The sequence below is a fragment of the Carassius auratus genome, chromosome 27 (assembly GCF_003368295.1).
Source record: "Carassius auratus strain Wakin chromosome 27, ASM336829v1, whole genome shotgun sequence".
Taxonomy (NCBI): domain Eukaryota; kingdom Metazoa; phylum Chordata; class Actinopteri; order Cypriniformes; family Cyprinidae; genus Carassius; species Carassius auratus.
Genome location: NC_039269.1, coordinates 24,489,025 through 24,503,590, shown reverse-complemented (window position 1 = coordinate 24,503,590; position 14,566 = coordinate 24,489,025). Strand labels below are relative to the sequence as shown.

Sequence of the window (14,566 nt, the reverse complement as noted above, 5' to 3'; positions counted from 1 at the left end):
GTAATATAAAACTTGCTCTTATCTGAAAAGAGGACTTTGGACCACTGGGCAACAGTCCAGTTCTTCTTCTCCTTAGTCCAGTTAAGACGCCTCTGATGTTGTCTGTGTTTCAAGAGAAATACGACAACTGTAGCCAAATTCCTTGACATGTCTGTATGCCTTGACCCCAGCCTCAGTCCATTCCTTGTGAAGTTCACTCAAATTCTTGAATTGATTTTTCTTGACAATCCTCAAGAGGTAGAGGTGCTCTTGGTTTGTAGTGCATCTTTTTCTTCCACACTTTTTCCTTGCACTCAACCTTCTGTTAACATGCTTGGATACAGCACTCTGTGAACAGTTAGTTTGTTTGGCAATGAATGTTTGTGGCTTACCCTCCTTGTGAAGGGTGTCAATGATTGTCCTCTGGATAACTGGCAGATCACCATTCTTCCCCCTACTGTGTAGCTTAGTGAACCAAACTTTTTAAGGCTCAGGAAACCTTTGCGGGTGTTTTGAGTTGATTAGCTGATTGGTATGTCACCATATTCTAATTTGTGAGTTGGTGGGTTTTTGTTAAATGTGAGCCAAAATCTTCACAATACATGTTGCATGCCTAATCCAATGGCAGACAATATTTTTTGCCGTTACTAATAATTTTTTTATGTGGGCATAACAAGATATAGCTTCAATACTTCAGTATTATTATTTTCTGTATAAAGCAAAATAGAAAAAAAATTTCGTTCTGAAATTCAACTGCAAGTACCCTCATATTTATTTGAAGTAATAGTACACAAAATGTATAGATGTCTAAAGCATAATTTTATCAAACCTAGTCAAGTCAAGCCAAAATGTATTTATATAGCTCCATTTATACAGACAAGCTGACCAATGTGCTTTACAAAACAATAAAATATCACTGTCACAGTGTCTGGGTTGTGTTCCCTGGTTGTCCACTAGGTGTCCTCCGTTCCCACGGTGTCTATCATCTTATCACTTCCTGTTCCCTTATTTGGTCACCTTCCTCCTTGTTTTAGTTAATTGATTGTTCCCCCACCTGTCTCCAGTTTCCCTATTATCCTTCTTTGTATTTAATATCCGGTCTGTCTGAGTCTTTGTCACGGAGTCCTTGTCGTATGAATGATACCTCCCAGAGTCTGCTCTTCCCGTGTGTTCTTGTTTTGTTTTTATGACTCCGTCATGCAGAGATCCAGCGGTATGTCGGTTAACGCTTCTTCCCTAGCCACCGAGTGGGAGAGAAGCGATCGCTTTGAGGGAGGAGGTCGCCGAGGAGGAGGTGGGCGAGAGGAAGCTCAGCATCGCTCTCCACCATGGCCCCCCTTCGACTCGGGGCTCACGTGGGAGGGACCAGAGCCGCCATCTCACCAGGGCAGAAGGGGATAGTCAGCGACACTGCCCATGATGGCCGCCAACCCAGCGCCGCTGCGGTGCATGGTCACCAACCCCGCACCACGAAGCAAGATGGACGTCAGCTTCACCCCACAGTGCAAGATGGCTGCCAGCTCAGCACCAACGCCCAAGATGGCCACTGACACCTTTCTCGATTACTTCGAGAGGCTATCAAAGATCCTAGAGATTCCCAAGACGGTTCACATCATGGCTGCTGAGCCAGCGCCTCAGCACAAGATGGCCGCCAACCCATCGCCACAGCACAAGATGGCTGCCAGCCCAGCGCCACAGCACAAAATGGCCACCAACACAGCGCCACAGCACAAGATGGCCGCCAGCTCAGAGCCACAGCACAAGATGGCCGCCAGCCCAGCGCCACAGCACAACATGGCCGCCAGCCCAGCACCATTGCACAGGATGGCCGAATCTACACCTGTGTTGCCAGACAAGATGGCTGATTCAACGCCTGAGTCTGTCAAGGTGCCACTGACTCACCATCATAGAGGGCGGAGGAGGAGGAGAAAGGCGTCTACCGTTCCTCAAAGCCCGGAAGACATTCCCGAGCAGCCCGCTGTCGTCCCGGAAGACGTTCCCGAGCGGTCCACTGCGTCCAGGAGGACGTTCCCGAGCAGGCTGCCGCCGTCCCCGAGGCGGTGACCAATGCTGTTCCGGAGGCCGAGGCGGTGCCCGATGCTGTTCCAGAGGGCGAGGCGGTGCCCGAAGCCACTCCCGAGGCAGTGTCCGTTGCTGTTCCGGAGGCCGAGGCGGTGCCGATGCTGTTCCGGAGGCCGAGGTGGTGCCCGATGCCGAGGCAGAGTCCGTTGCCATTCTGGAGGCCGAGGCGGTGCCCGATGCTGTTCCGGAGGCCGAGGCGGTGCCCGAGGCCGTTACCGAGGCGGTGCCCGAGGCTGTTCCAGAGGCGGTGCCCGAAGCCGAGGTGTCTCATGTATCTACAAGCAGTCCAAAGTCAAGTCAGGTGCCCATTGACTTTCCAGAGTTGAGTCAGTTCCCGGTTGACCCTCTTGAGTCGAGTCAGGTGTTCATGTTCCATAGTTAGGGTTAGCCACCATCGACCTTCCAGAGTCAGGGTTACTTACCGTTGACCATCCAGAGTCAGGGCTAGTTCCTGTTGACCTTCCAGAGTCGAGTCAGGTTCCGGTGGACTCTCCAGAGTCGAGTCAGGTTCCGGTGGATCCTCCAGAGTCGAGTCAGGTTCCGGTGGACCCTCCAGAGTCGAGTCAGGTTCCGGTGGAGCCTCCAGAGTCGAGTCAGGTTCCGGTGGACCCTCCAGAGTCGAGTCAGGTTCCAGTGGACCCTCCAGAGTAGAGTCAGGTTCCAGTGGGCTCTCCAGAGTCGAGTCAGGTTCCAGTGGATCCTCCAGAGTCAGGGCTAGTCACCGATGACCCTCCAGAGTCAGGGCCAGTCACCGATGACCTTTCAGAGTCAGGGCCAGTCACCGATGACCCTCCAGAGTCAGAGCTAGTCACCGATGACCTTCCAGAGTCAGGGCTAGTCACCGGGGACCTTCCAGAGACAAGGCGGGTCACCGTTGAACTTTCAGCAAGTCAAGTCACTGGGTGGCTTTCTACTCCGCCCTGGGGGACTCCGACATCGACCACGAGGACGTGGTGGTCTTCTGCTCCGCCCTGGGGGACTTCCGCTCTGACCACACGGACATGGTGGACTTCTGCTCCGCCCTGGGGGGGCTTCATGTAACTGTTTGTTTTTTTGTTTTGTGTCTTCACTCCTATCTCTGTTCCCCTCTGTTAGTCTGACCCTCCGTCCCTCCCCCTGAGCCTCCACCTGTCCGCCTCCCTCCTGGTCTCTGTGTTGTCTATCGTGGAGCGTCTGGAAGCCGCTCCGTAGCGGGGGGGTTCTGTCACAGTGTCTGGGTTGTGTTCCCTGGTTGTCCACTAGGTGTCCTCTGTTTCCCACGGTGTCTGTCACCTTATCACTTCCTGTTCCCTTATTTGGTCACCTTCCTCCTTGTTTTAGTTAATTGATTGTTCCCCCACCTGTCTCCAGTTTCCCTATTATCCTTCTGTGTATTTATACCCGGTCTGTCTGAGTCTTTGTCACAGAGTCCTTGTCGTATGAATGATACCTCCCAGAGTTTACTCTTCCCATGTGTTCTTGTTTTGTTTTTGATTTTGGATTTTCTGGTTTTGACACTGCCTGGACTGTTTATGCTTTTTGGATTGCCCCTCAATAAACCTTTTACCTGCATTTGGATCTCTCCCGTGCTTCTTGTATCATGACAATCACACGACAAACAGAGCCATAAAAAAAAACACAAGTTACAAGTTATTAAAAGCAATTGAATAAAAGTGTGTTTTCAAGCGTGACTTGAAAACTGACATGTCAGGTGCAGAGCGAACATGATTTAGGCAAGCTATTCCATAGTGTCGGGCCCGCAATGGCAAAGGAACGATAACCTCTGTGTTTCCCAGAGGGAGCATATATAGGGAAAAGAGTGTAGGGGCCAGGATTGAGCCCTGAGGGACTCCCCATCGAAGGTGAGCAACAGAGGACATAGAGGAGCCAAAACGGACAAAGAATCTTTGACCGCATAAATATGAACTAAACCAATTTAATAATGTTCCTTTCAGCCCCACATCATATTCGAGTCTCGACAAAGGAATATCATGGTCCACCATATCAAAAGCAGAGAATATCCAGCATCTGTTGTCAGATAGATGTCATTAAAAACTTTCAGTAGTAGTGATTCGGTACTGTGGAGTGCTCGAAAGCCAGATTGAAACTTCTCATATATAGCATGGGAATTTAAATAGGAATGTAGTTGATTTGATACAACTTTTTCTAGAATTTCTGAAATAAAAGGCAAATTACAGATAGGCCCATAATTATTCAAAACAGCCAGATCAAGATCTGGTTTCTTGATTGATGGAAGTATTAAGGCATTTTTTAGATCAGCTGGAAAGATCCCTAAGCTAAGTGATTTATTTACAATGGTAATTAAACTTGGTCCTAATGTGTCAAAAAGTTGTGTTAAACTACGAGGTGGAATAATGTCTAGTGAACAAATTGTAGGCCTAAGATGGGTTATAATTTCTTGTAGATGTTAAAGAGAAATAGGATCAAATTCATGACAAACTGAGGAGCATGGATGTAGCACAAACTGAGTGTTTTCAGTGTCATAATTGTTCTGAATTTCGTCAGTACCTGGCCTATGTTTTTCCATCTTATTGGAAAAAAAATCTAAGAAAATCATCACCATTTAGGTGGGAAGGTACCGGATATGCTTTAAGGGGTGGATTCAGAGCAGAGTTTATAGTAGAAAAAAGTAACTTTGGTTTTTGTCTATATGTTTCAGTTATTTGTGAAAAATACTGACATTTAGCCTTCTTAACTGCATTTTGAAAATTAGATAAGGCATCTCTCAGGACTTCGTAATACACCTGAAGTCTATGCTTTCTCCATCTTCATTCAGCCTGTCTACATAGCCGTCTAAAACTATGTACAGTCTCATTCAACCACGGCTCAGTTTTTTTTCTTTAAGCGTTTAGGTTTAAGTGGAGCAACAGAATCTAAGACACTTATACAGGTAGAGTTAAAACGGTTAAAATGTTCATCTAAATCACTATTTGGAAGAGAGCTGTCTAGAAATTCACTATCACAGATGTTTTTATACATTTGAGAAAAGTTAGATATAGCAATAGAATTTAGTGTCCGAGACAAATGTACTGGCTTATGCATTGGAATTGACTCAGGGACCAAAAGTATAGAAAAAATTATAGGCTTATGATCAGAAAAATTTAATTCACTCATTGTTATGTCAGAAACAGATAGTCCGTGCATTAAAACCAAATCCAGTGTATGGCCCTGTACATGAGAAGGGCCATCTACCCATTGAAAGAGTTCAAATGACCATTAGATCTCCAGGTATCAGCCATGTCTCAGTTAATAACATGTCCAAATAATTTGTGACAAGAAAGTCATTTAGAATTAAGGTCTTATTTACCAGTGATCGGGCATTTATCTGTGCCATCTTGGATAAAACCTGCTCTGAGCTCCGTTGTGGCTGATGATGAAGTTGTAGAAGATTGTTAGAGTTCACACTTCTGCGTCATATCCGAGGTGAAACAGCGGAAGGTCGACAGCCACCAAACAACCACGCAGAATGTGTGCACTCGCACTCGCTCAGGTGAGCACAACGAAACAGAAACTGACCACGTAGGATGAATCATCCGGTACAATCGCTCTGGTGATCACCACGAGACCCGCCAGCCACGTTCCATCAGAAGTAACAGACGTCCATCGGCTGCCCGCTGGAGCTTTAGCTGATTTCAGCCTCGCTTCCCACGTCTCCGGCGATTTCGGCGTTTCCTCGGTAGAGCACAGGGAAAACGGCACAGGAAGGCAGGTATATTCGCCAAGCATTTGGTTGAATGATAATCAAATCCTCCCGATCCATTTTTTGATAACTGTTCAATTGAATATCGAATGTCCAAAAGTTGAAAGCGGTCATAAACCAGTAGGGAGGAACAGTGGCGAATAAAAGTATGAAATATATATATAAAGACAAACAAAACGCTAAGCAGACGGCATGCCTCACACACTGGCACCATCTTTATATATATATATATATATATATATATATATATATCTGTGTGTGTGTGTGTGTTAACCTATTGTTACAGTAAATGTTTTTTTTCAGCTGAACAGAGTACGTTAGATGAGGAGAAAGACTATCCTTAATCGGGAACTCACGGGCAGCACGGGATGTATTATCTACTAAATAAAAGTTGTTTCTGTTGGCAAACGCTACATCACTGGTTTGTATGCATGCCTCTCTGTGTGACACGAAAGTCTAAAAACTTTTCTACCTATGTGACATTAAGTGCATTAAATGTTGCCCAAATCTGCACTAATATACAGATCAATTGATGGAACAATATTAATCTACCAAAAACGTAAAGCGTTCAATCCAGGTGTGAGCAACAGAAATAAATAAATTCCTAATTGCCTTACTGACACCTAATCTAAGTTAGCCAAACAATGTAGTATATGTGTTTGACACAAGTTTTATATAACATACGAAAACTAACTTTAACTTACATTAGCAGGGTTTCCATCACCCTGCTTTTATGCACATTTTGTAGTAGGCTATCCCATCAGAATCGAGTGATGGAAACACTGAATTTCGAATACAAATGCCTTAATTCACAAACAAGTTTTTACGCTTGCTTGAGTTGATTTTTGACTTGTGCAAAAAAGGGTAAATGCGAATAATTGGAGATGGACATTCATTTTGCAAATAAATTCCTCCAATAACTGCATCCATCGTGTTTCGTCTGCTCATTCCAAGGTGCAAGTAATTTATTATAAATTAAAATTATTAAATTCATTAGCTTCTCCTACTTTTCTTAGTGAGGTATAGTGGCAGTTTATCAGGAAGTGACCATTTTGTTCTCTTTGACTCGTTGGATGAAAATGGTGCTTGTTCGCAAATGTTTTGTGAGATTTCAATTTTGTGCATAAGTTAAATTAGCAACTTTGGAAGTAAACCAGGCAATTGTAAGTTTCCTCTCCCATGTTGCTTGCTAGTGTCGAATTTGAACAACGTGTGGGAGTGCGTGAAGTCGCCGCAAAGCACGTAAAGGGGGGAGGGGTTGAGAGCGTATTCTATAATAGCCCACATCAATCATATAAGTTTATTATACTTATTTTTTTATATAATTTCTTCAGTATATGTGTTCATTTCTAAAATAAAATTATTATTCTAAAAAACTCCACTCTTTCTAGTTGGGGGGAGGGGCAATGGGGTGACCAGTGTCATACTAGGGGTGGCCATGGCCCTAACCCCTGGCCCCCCAGGAGGCGTCACTTTAGTCAACATTAATGCATCTATTTCTTGACATATTTGGCTTTCAGCCACACGAAGAAGCCATTTTTGTCCAGTCAAAACTTTTTGAAGTGGATATATCTGAAAACACGTTTTGTTCTGTAGTGTGGACTGTGAAATCTAATGCCAAGTTCACGTGACAGGATTTTTACAGGATATTTTTGATCAAATAAATGTAGGCTTGGAGGCAATAAAGGTATTTTATCACAGTAAAATTACTTTAAAGAGCAAATTTTGAATACAATTGTATTCTTTGTATAAAGACTTCAGAGTGTGCATCCTGTAAATGTGCAGGATTCTAGCTTCTAACAGCTCATCTAACACAGACCTTCACTGCTGGTAATCACATGCTGGTACACATATACAGTAGTTGAAAGAACAATAAATCTCCCAGAAGGTCTAAGGACAGGTAGGATCATGAGCAGTCCAGAGGTGTTCAGGCTCTGTTATCTCTGGCTGCGCTGTCAGATGCTCTGGCTCAAGTTTTGACAAGCTTTTCATGTATTTGATCAGCTGGGTTTTGTTAGCAATGAACTTGTAAGTAGAAAGTATGCAAATCTACTCAAATTTGATTGGGCCGATCACACATTACAGGTTTTTGCATCCCATCTGGCCACTATTTTTTTTGCTGTTCTATTTACACATGCAATCTGTTGTTTTTCAGCATCTCATATCATGATTGCCAGACTTTTAAGATGCAAAGCTAAAAGTAGTTCAACTTTGAAAATCTCATCTTGAGACCCCTGCATTCTATTCCATTCGGTTGTGCTCAACTATCAAAACATTTCATACGTGTATAAAATCAAGTCATTCTTCCATAACAATAGCAGAGATCATTACCCAACAAATACACTTGAAACAATGACCTAAAAACACTAACAACAGGTTTCTACAAGCATGACAACTTTCTACCATTTGAAATCACAAGTCACATGGTCCATCTTCACATTGCAGTCCAAAACACTGTGTAGGTGCTCAGCTACATCTACAAAGTTTTGATACTTTTGTTTTAAATTTCAATATAAAATGACTTTTTTTTTTCAACTTCTTACAGTTCAAACTAAAATTTTACCTGTCACATAATTTCTGGAACTGCTACACTGATTCTCAGCCTTTGACTCAATTTTCAATTTCATAAAACACTTTTTGCAAAACTCTATGTAACAAACAAAAATCTAACAGGAATTAATATTATGGCGAAGGTTTGCAAATGTTTGCTTTTGAGATGTGTTGAGATTTTGAAAGCAGTGCTTTATTTTTGCAAGAGGCATTTTGCATTTTGTGTGGGCAACTCTTGGATTTGAGTGTAAAGTTTGGAAAACAAGGCAAAGTTTGGAAAATGTGTTTAAGCAATTAAAAAAAAAACTACTGTAGAAATGTAGCAAATTGCTGTCTTATTCATTTTTTTTTATTTTCAGTTTTGTGTTAGGTTTTGAACTTTTACAGTATAACAGTATTGGGGAAAAAAATTTAAATGTGCAAATTAGCCTGTAGGTAGAGTTTTCGGTGATGGCTCTGTCTAAGTGAGAAAAGAACGTAGCGACTGAATGTAAAGTAATTTGTGCCAAAGCAAAGAAAATGATCCACAGTTTCACCCACATAGACTGATGTTGTGATCACTGTGTAAAGAATTTTTAAAAACTGGCCTTTGTATTGAGACAGTTTTAGCATTGTATGTATTAGCAACTGTTCAAAATTTGATATGACATGACAGTTAAATATATATATATATATACATATATATATATATATATATATATATATATATATTTTACTCTAACTGTTCAGTCTCAAACAACTCTGAAACAACTGAAAGCTCTTTTTAATCGACTTTTTAATCAATAATAATAAAAAAATTTCAATAATTAAATTAGCCAACCAAATATGAGTTTCTGTGGCTCAGTGTTAGAGCACTGTGTTCAATTCCCAGGGAGCACACATGATGATTAAAAAATGTATAACCTGAATGCACTGTAAGTCGCTTTGGATTAAAGTGTCTTATAAATGGAAAAAAATAATGAAAATAATAAATGACTGTATCTAGGGTGAATGTGCATTTTGGCCCTGACACTCACATGAATAAATCCGTAGCAAATGAACGACAAACATTTGATTAAAACACTCACAAACTGTTTTTCTCTGATGCCCCAACTCCACCCGAGCCAATTTATCTAAGCCCTCAGCATCCTTTGGGCGATCTCAGCCACACCAGGCAGCACCAGGGAACACTTCAACTCGATGTGGCAGTCTGCCATTTCCTCAAGGTTACAGAGCCCAAAGAGACTGACACCAGCATTAATGTCTTCGCTATCACACAAACCTTTCTCATTCACAAACTCTTTATTCAAAATCTCTCGCTCTGCTGCACAACCAGTGCTTGTAAATAATCGACAGGGGTAACCGACACATAGAGACTCACAGATGTCTATTTTCATATCATACCGGAAACTTTATTGCAGTGACTGCAAAAACCTTTGTATGAAGATCAAATTCACGCTGGATACTTTGTTGCTGTTTGGTGGCAGGAGATCAAGAGTTCTGTGAAGTGTGCTTCCTGTCTGGCTGAATAAATCTTGACAGGATGATTAATTAAATTCACGGTCCCGAAAACTTTCATTTGTGGGAAGGCTAAATCCTTTTAACTACTCTGAAACAACTTGCTGTACAGACAATTTGAGTTTGAGCCATGCAAAATAAAATAAAAAACAGCTCCCGAAGTACATTTTGATGGCAGACTTAAGTTTTCCTCTGAATTTTTGTGAAAAGCAGGTGACTAATTTTCTATTCAGTCAATTACACTTTTCTTCGGCCAATTTATCCTGAAGTCTTGGAAACAGTGTGAAATGGTTTGATAAACACACATCATCTTTTTTTAGTCCTGAAATTACATACTGTCAAATGAATGTTGAATTAATGATGCTCTTTTAAAAGTAATGAAGTAGTAATTATATATCTCTACCTGCCACAGGTTCTTTGGTGGGGTACAGTTTGTTGTCGACTGTCATGCTGATGTCATAGAAGACTTCCTCTTCATCTCGATCTGCATCAAGCTGTATAAACAAGAAAACATTTTTGTCGAGCATTGGGGGTAGATGAAATACATTTTACTTTGTTCTGCACATTTTAAATATGCTTTTGTTTTTTACTAAGTAATTATATAACTGTTTTCCCAGAGGAAAAAAAATATTGCTCAGTGGTTGCTTTTCCTAAGCTCAGGAGACTTAGACAAGATTCTCACATGTCACATTTTTGGATCAACAGCATCTCAGATGTTTCTCCTAAAATTCCTTAGGAGAAATAGAAGTAGACACAAATGAGACATGGGAAATATTTGAGAAAAAATGTGGTGGAAGAAACATAGGATCCAAAACGACAATGGGAGAGAAACTGTAAGAAACATGGAAAGATCTCTTCATTGTCTTAATGCAATCTCTTACAAGACTCCATTATAAAAATGTTTTACTGCTCAGAGGCTGCTTTATTTTTAATTGCAATGAGGGGTTTCACCTTTAATGGCCAGGACAGTAGGAGTAACAGAAAACAATTGGACAGGTGAGAATTGAACAGGAGCAGGAAAGTACCTTTAGCTGGGATTCGAACCCATGTTGTCTGAGGTGCAGTTGTGCCTTCACATCAATGTCTCTGACAGGTTACTCTACACTCAGCATACTAAGGGGTGATTCTCTTATATGTCTTATTGAAATATCAGCTTTGTCTTAAGAAATATCAGCTTTGTCTTAAGATTTATTCTGGGTTTTTTTGTTTTTTTTTATTAGGAGAAATGTTAAACTTTTAATAATATTGGAAATACTAAAACTATAATTTAAATAGCATTAAACATTTTAGAATATCAAGGGTTACCAGTTTGCATGTTTAAATTTATCTTCAGTGTCCAGCATTTTATATACACTACATTTCCAAAACACACTAGAAAGGGCTTACAAGAACAAGATTTTTAGATTATTTTATATATATAGATATATTTTTTAGCATTAAAAGTTCGTCTTGTATGGCTCATTTTTTTTGGTAAATATAGGTTATAGTTTTCTTTGTTAAATCATTTTGCAATTAAACACTTTCTACATAAAAGAACCTCAAATGGCAATGCATATATTTTCTTTCTTTGAAATTTTGTGGATAAATGACATAGAAGCTAAGAGGGAAGAAGAATAAAATAAAAAAAAAATATCTCTTTAACATCTCAAATATTTTTTTCTAGACAGAAGTTAGTCAACTAAAATTGAATGGAAACATTAGATTGAGTCTCCTGCTTCTCAAACTTGTCTCCTGAGACAAAAACTCTAAAACTCTCACAATGGTCTTCTTAAAAGCTTTAGGACATCTCAACAACTTTACACACTGTGCTCAGATTTTTCTCCCAGTCTAAAGACTCTGGTGGTCTCATATTTATGTCCTCGATTGTCTCAAAAAAGATAACAGACTGTGCTCAGATTTTTCTCTTCAGAGACTCTGGATCTCTCTCATGGCTCTCCTCTAAAGTCTAAACATTTCTACCATATACAGTATTGTTCAAAATAATAGCAGTACAATGTGACTAACCAGAATAATCAAGGTTTTTAGTATATTTTTTATTGCTACGTGACAAACAAGTTACCAGTAGGTTCAGTAGATTGTCAGAAAACAAACAAGACCCAGCATTCATGATATGCACGCTCTTAAGGCTGTGCAATTGGGCAATTAGTTGAAAGGGGTGTGTTCAAAAAAATAGCAGTGTCTACCTTTGACTGTACAAACTCAAAACTATTTTGTACAAACATTTTTTTTTCTGGGATTTAGCAATCCTGTGAATCAGTAAACTAATATTTATTATTTTATGACCACAGTTTTTTAAAACTGCTTGACATCTGTGTGGCATGGAGTCAACCAACTTGTGGCACCTCTCAGCTGTTATTCCACTCCATGATTCTTTAACAACATTCCACAATTCATTCACATTTCTTGGTTTTGCTTCAGAAACAGCATTTTTGATATCACCCCACAAGTTCTCAATTGGATTAAGGTCTGGAGATTGGGCTGGCCACTCCATAACATTAATTTTGTTGGTTTGGAACCAAGACTTTGCCCGTTTACTAGTGTGTTTTGGGTCATTGTCTTGTTGAAACAACCATTTCAAGGGCATGTCCTCTTCAGCATAGGGCAACATGACCTTTTCAAGTATTTTAACATATGCAAACTGATCCATGATCCCTGGTATGCGATAAATAGGCCCAACACCATAGTAGGAGAAACATGCCCATATCATGATGCTTGCACCTCCATGCTTCACTGTCTTCACGGTGTATTGTGGCTTGAATTCAGAGTTTGGGGGTCGTCTCACAAACTGCCTGTGGCCCTTGGACCCAAAAAGAACAATTTTACTCTCATCAGTCCACAAAATGTTCCTCCATTTCTCTTTAGGCCAGTTGATGTGTTCTTTGGCAAATTGTAACCTCTTCTGCACATGCCTTTTTTTTTAACAGAGGGACTTTGCGGGGCATTCTTGAAAATAGATTAGCTTCACACAGACGTCTTCTAACTGTCACAGTACTTACAGGTAACTCCAGACTGTCTTTGATCATCCTGGAGGTGATCATTGGCTGAGCCTTTGCCATTCTGGTTATTCTTCTATCCATTTTGATGGTTGTCTTCCGTTTTCTTCCACGTCTCTCTGGTTTTGCTCTCCATTTTAAGGCATTGGAGATCATTTTAGCTGAACAGCCTATCATTTTTTGCACCTCTTTATAGGTTTTCCCCTCTCTAATCAACTTTTTAATCAAAGTACGCTGTTCTTCTGAACAATGTCTTGAACGACCCATTTTCCTCAGCTTTCAAATGCATGTTCAACAAGTGTTGGCTTCATCCTTAAATAGGGGCCACCTGATTCACACCTGTTTCTTCACAAAATTGATGACCTCAGTGATTGAATGCCACACTGCTATTTTTTTGAACACACCCCTTTCAACTAATTCAACTAATTGCCCAATTGCACAGCCTTAAGAGCGTGCATATCATGAATGCTGGGTCTCATTTGTTTTCTGAGAATCTACTGAACCTACTGGTAACTTGTTTGCCACGTAGCAATAAAAAAATATACGAAAAACCTTGATTATTCTGGTTAGTCACATTGTACTGCTATTATTTTGAACAATACTGTAATATGTATAAATAATCAAATTAGTCCATTAATAATCAATACTTATTCATAAGCCATTTATATGCCTTTCAGCAAAAAAAAGCTCCAGGGTTACATTTTCTGCAAATAATTTTTGATTAAGGCATCCAGTACATTACTATTTCCACCAAAAAGTCTCTAGCTAAGGAAAAAAAAATCTGAGCACAGTGTGTGATGTTGTTGAGAGTGTTAGAGTTTTTTTCTCAGGAGACAAGTTTGAAAAGCATGATACTTAAGCAAAAATCTCCATTTGAACTTAAAAAATTTCTGTCTTCTTTTTTTTTCTTTTTCAGTATAACGTTTCAGGTGGCCCAACACAGTCACATACACATAAAAAATTACAGACAGCAGGAGCAAATTGATTTAAGGCTTGGGCAGAAACTAATTTGTTTGGAACTTAATTCGTTTGGTGTGATTCATCAATGAAAGCAGGTTTTATCACAGGCTCATTATTCCTATACCCTTCATTTCCTAAACACTGCATGCAAACGGATAAGAACAGAACATATCCCTACACACCTCAAAACCTCAGATCTACTGAAATGCAGAGAACCAAAACACCTTTATAAGGCAATCCTCATGAACCTTGGCTAAGTAATGCGCTGTGACAAAACAAAACCACAAAAAAAATCTAAAATCTTGAGAAATGGGGAGGCAAAGTGCCGACCCCCTCTAACTTGTCTGAATGTTTCCATGACAACAGACTATAACAGGCCACGGCGTTAGCAGGGAGTGCGTGGGAGTGTCCCTCGAGCTTCAGAAGACTGTGTACCTGTCATATTATTACTGGATACATAGTTAGCTGTTGATTCTTAAAATTGGGTTTATTGGGGTTGTTGACCTTTCTGATTCAAAGACTGCAGGCCAAAATATATCTGCATAGGCATAGTACTGGTATAGCTTACAGTAATTTTTATTTTATTTTGATTTATCACTTTCTATTTTTAGATGAATGTAGTTTTAACATCGTTTAGCTTTTTTGCCTTAAGAAAGTACTGTGGCTGTACCATGTTACAGTAAAACCATGGTATTTATCTGGTACTTCGAAATAACATAAATAGTGTCTTGCCATGGTACATGCTAAGAAAACATGGCAGGGTAGTTTTTCAGTACTTAAGCTTCATGCACTTTTTTCTATATTC

The 14,566-nt window shown here is 40.3% G+C and overlaps 1 protein-coding gene across 2 annotated transcripts in view; it reads right to left on the bottom strand.

Annotated features, from left to right (window-relative positions):
• ak5 (adenylate kinase 5) overlaps positions 1-14,566 on the bottom strand; it is a 113,184-nt gene that overhangs the window by 30,737 nt on the left and 67,881 nt on the right. For both annotated transcript variants that reach the window (XM_026206824.1, XM_026206825.1), the window contains exon 7: positions 10,212-10,302. In XM_026206824.1, the coding sequence (XP_026062609.1) occupies positions 10,212-10,302 (91 nt within the window). The remainder of the gene's footprint in view (positions 1-10,211; positions 10,303-14,566) is intronic.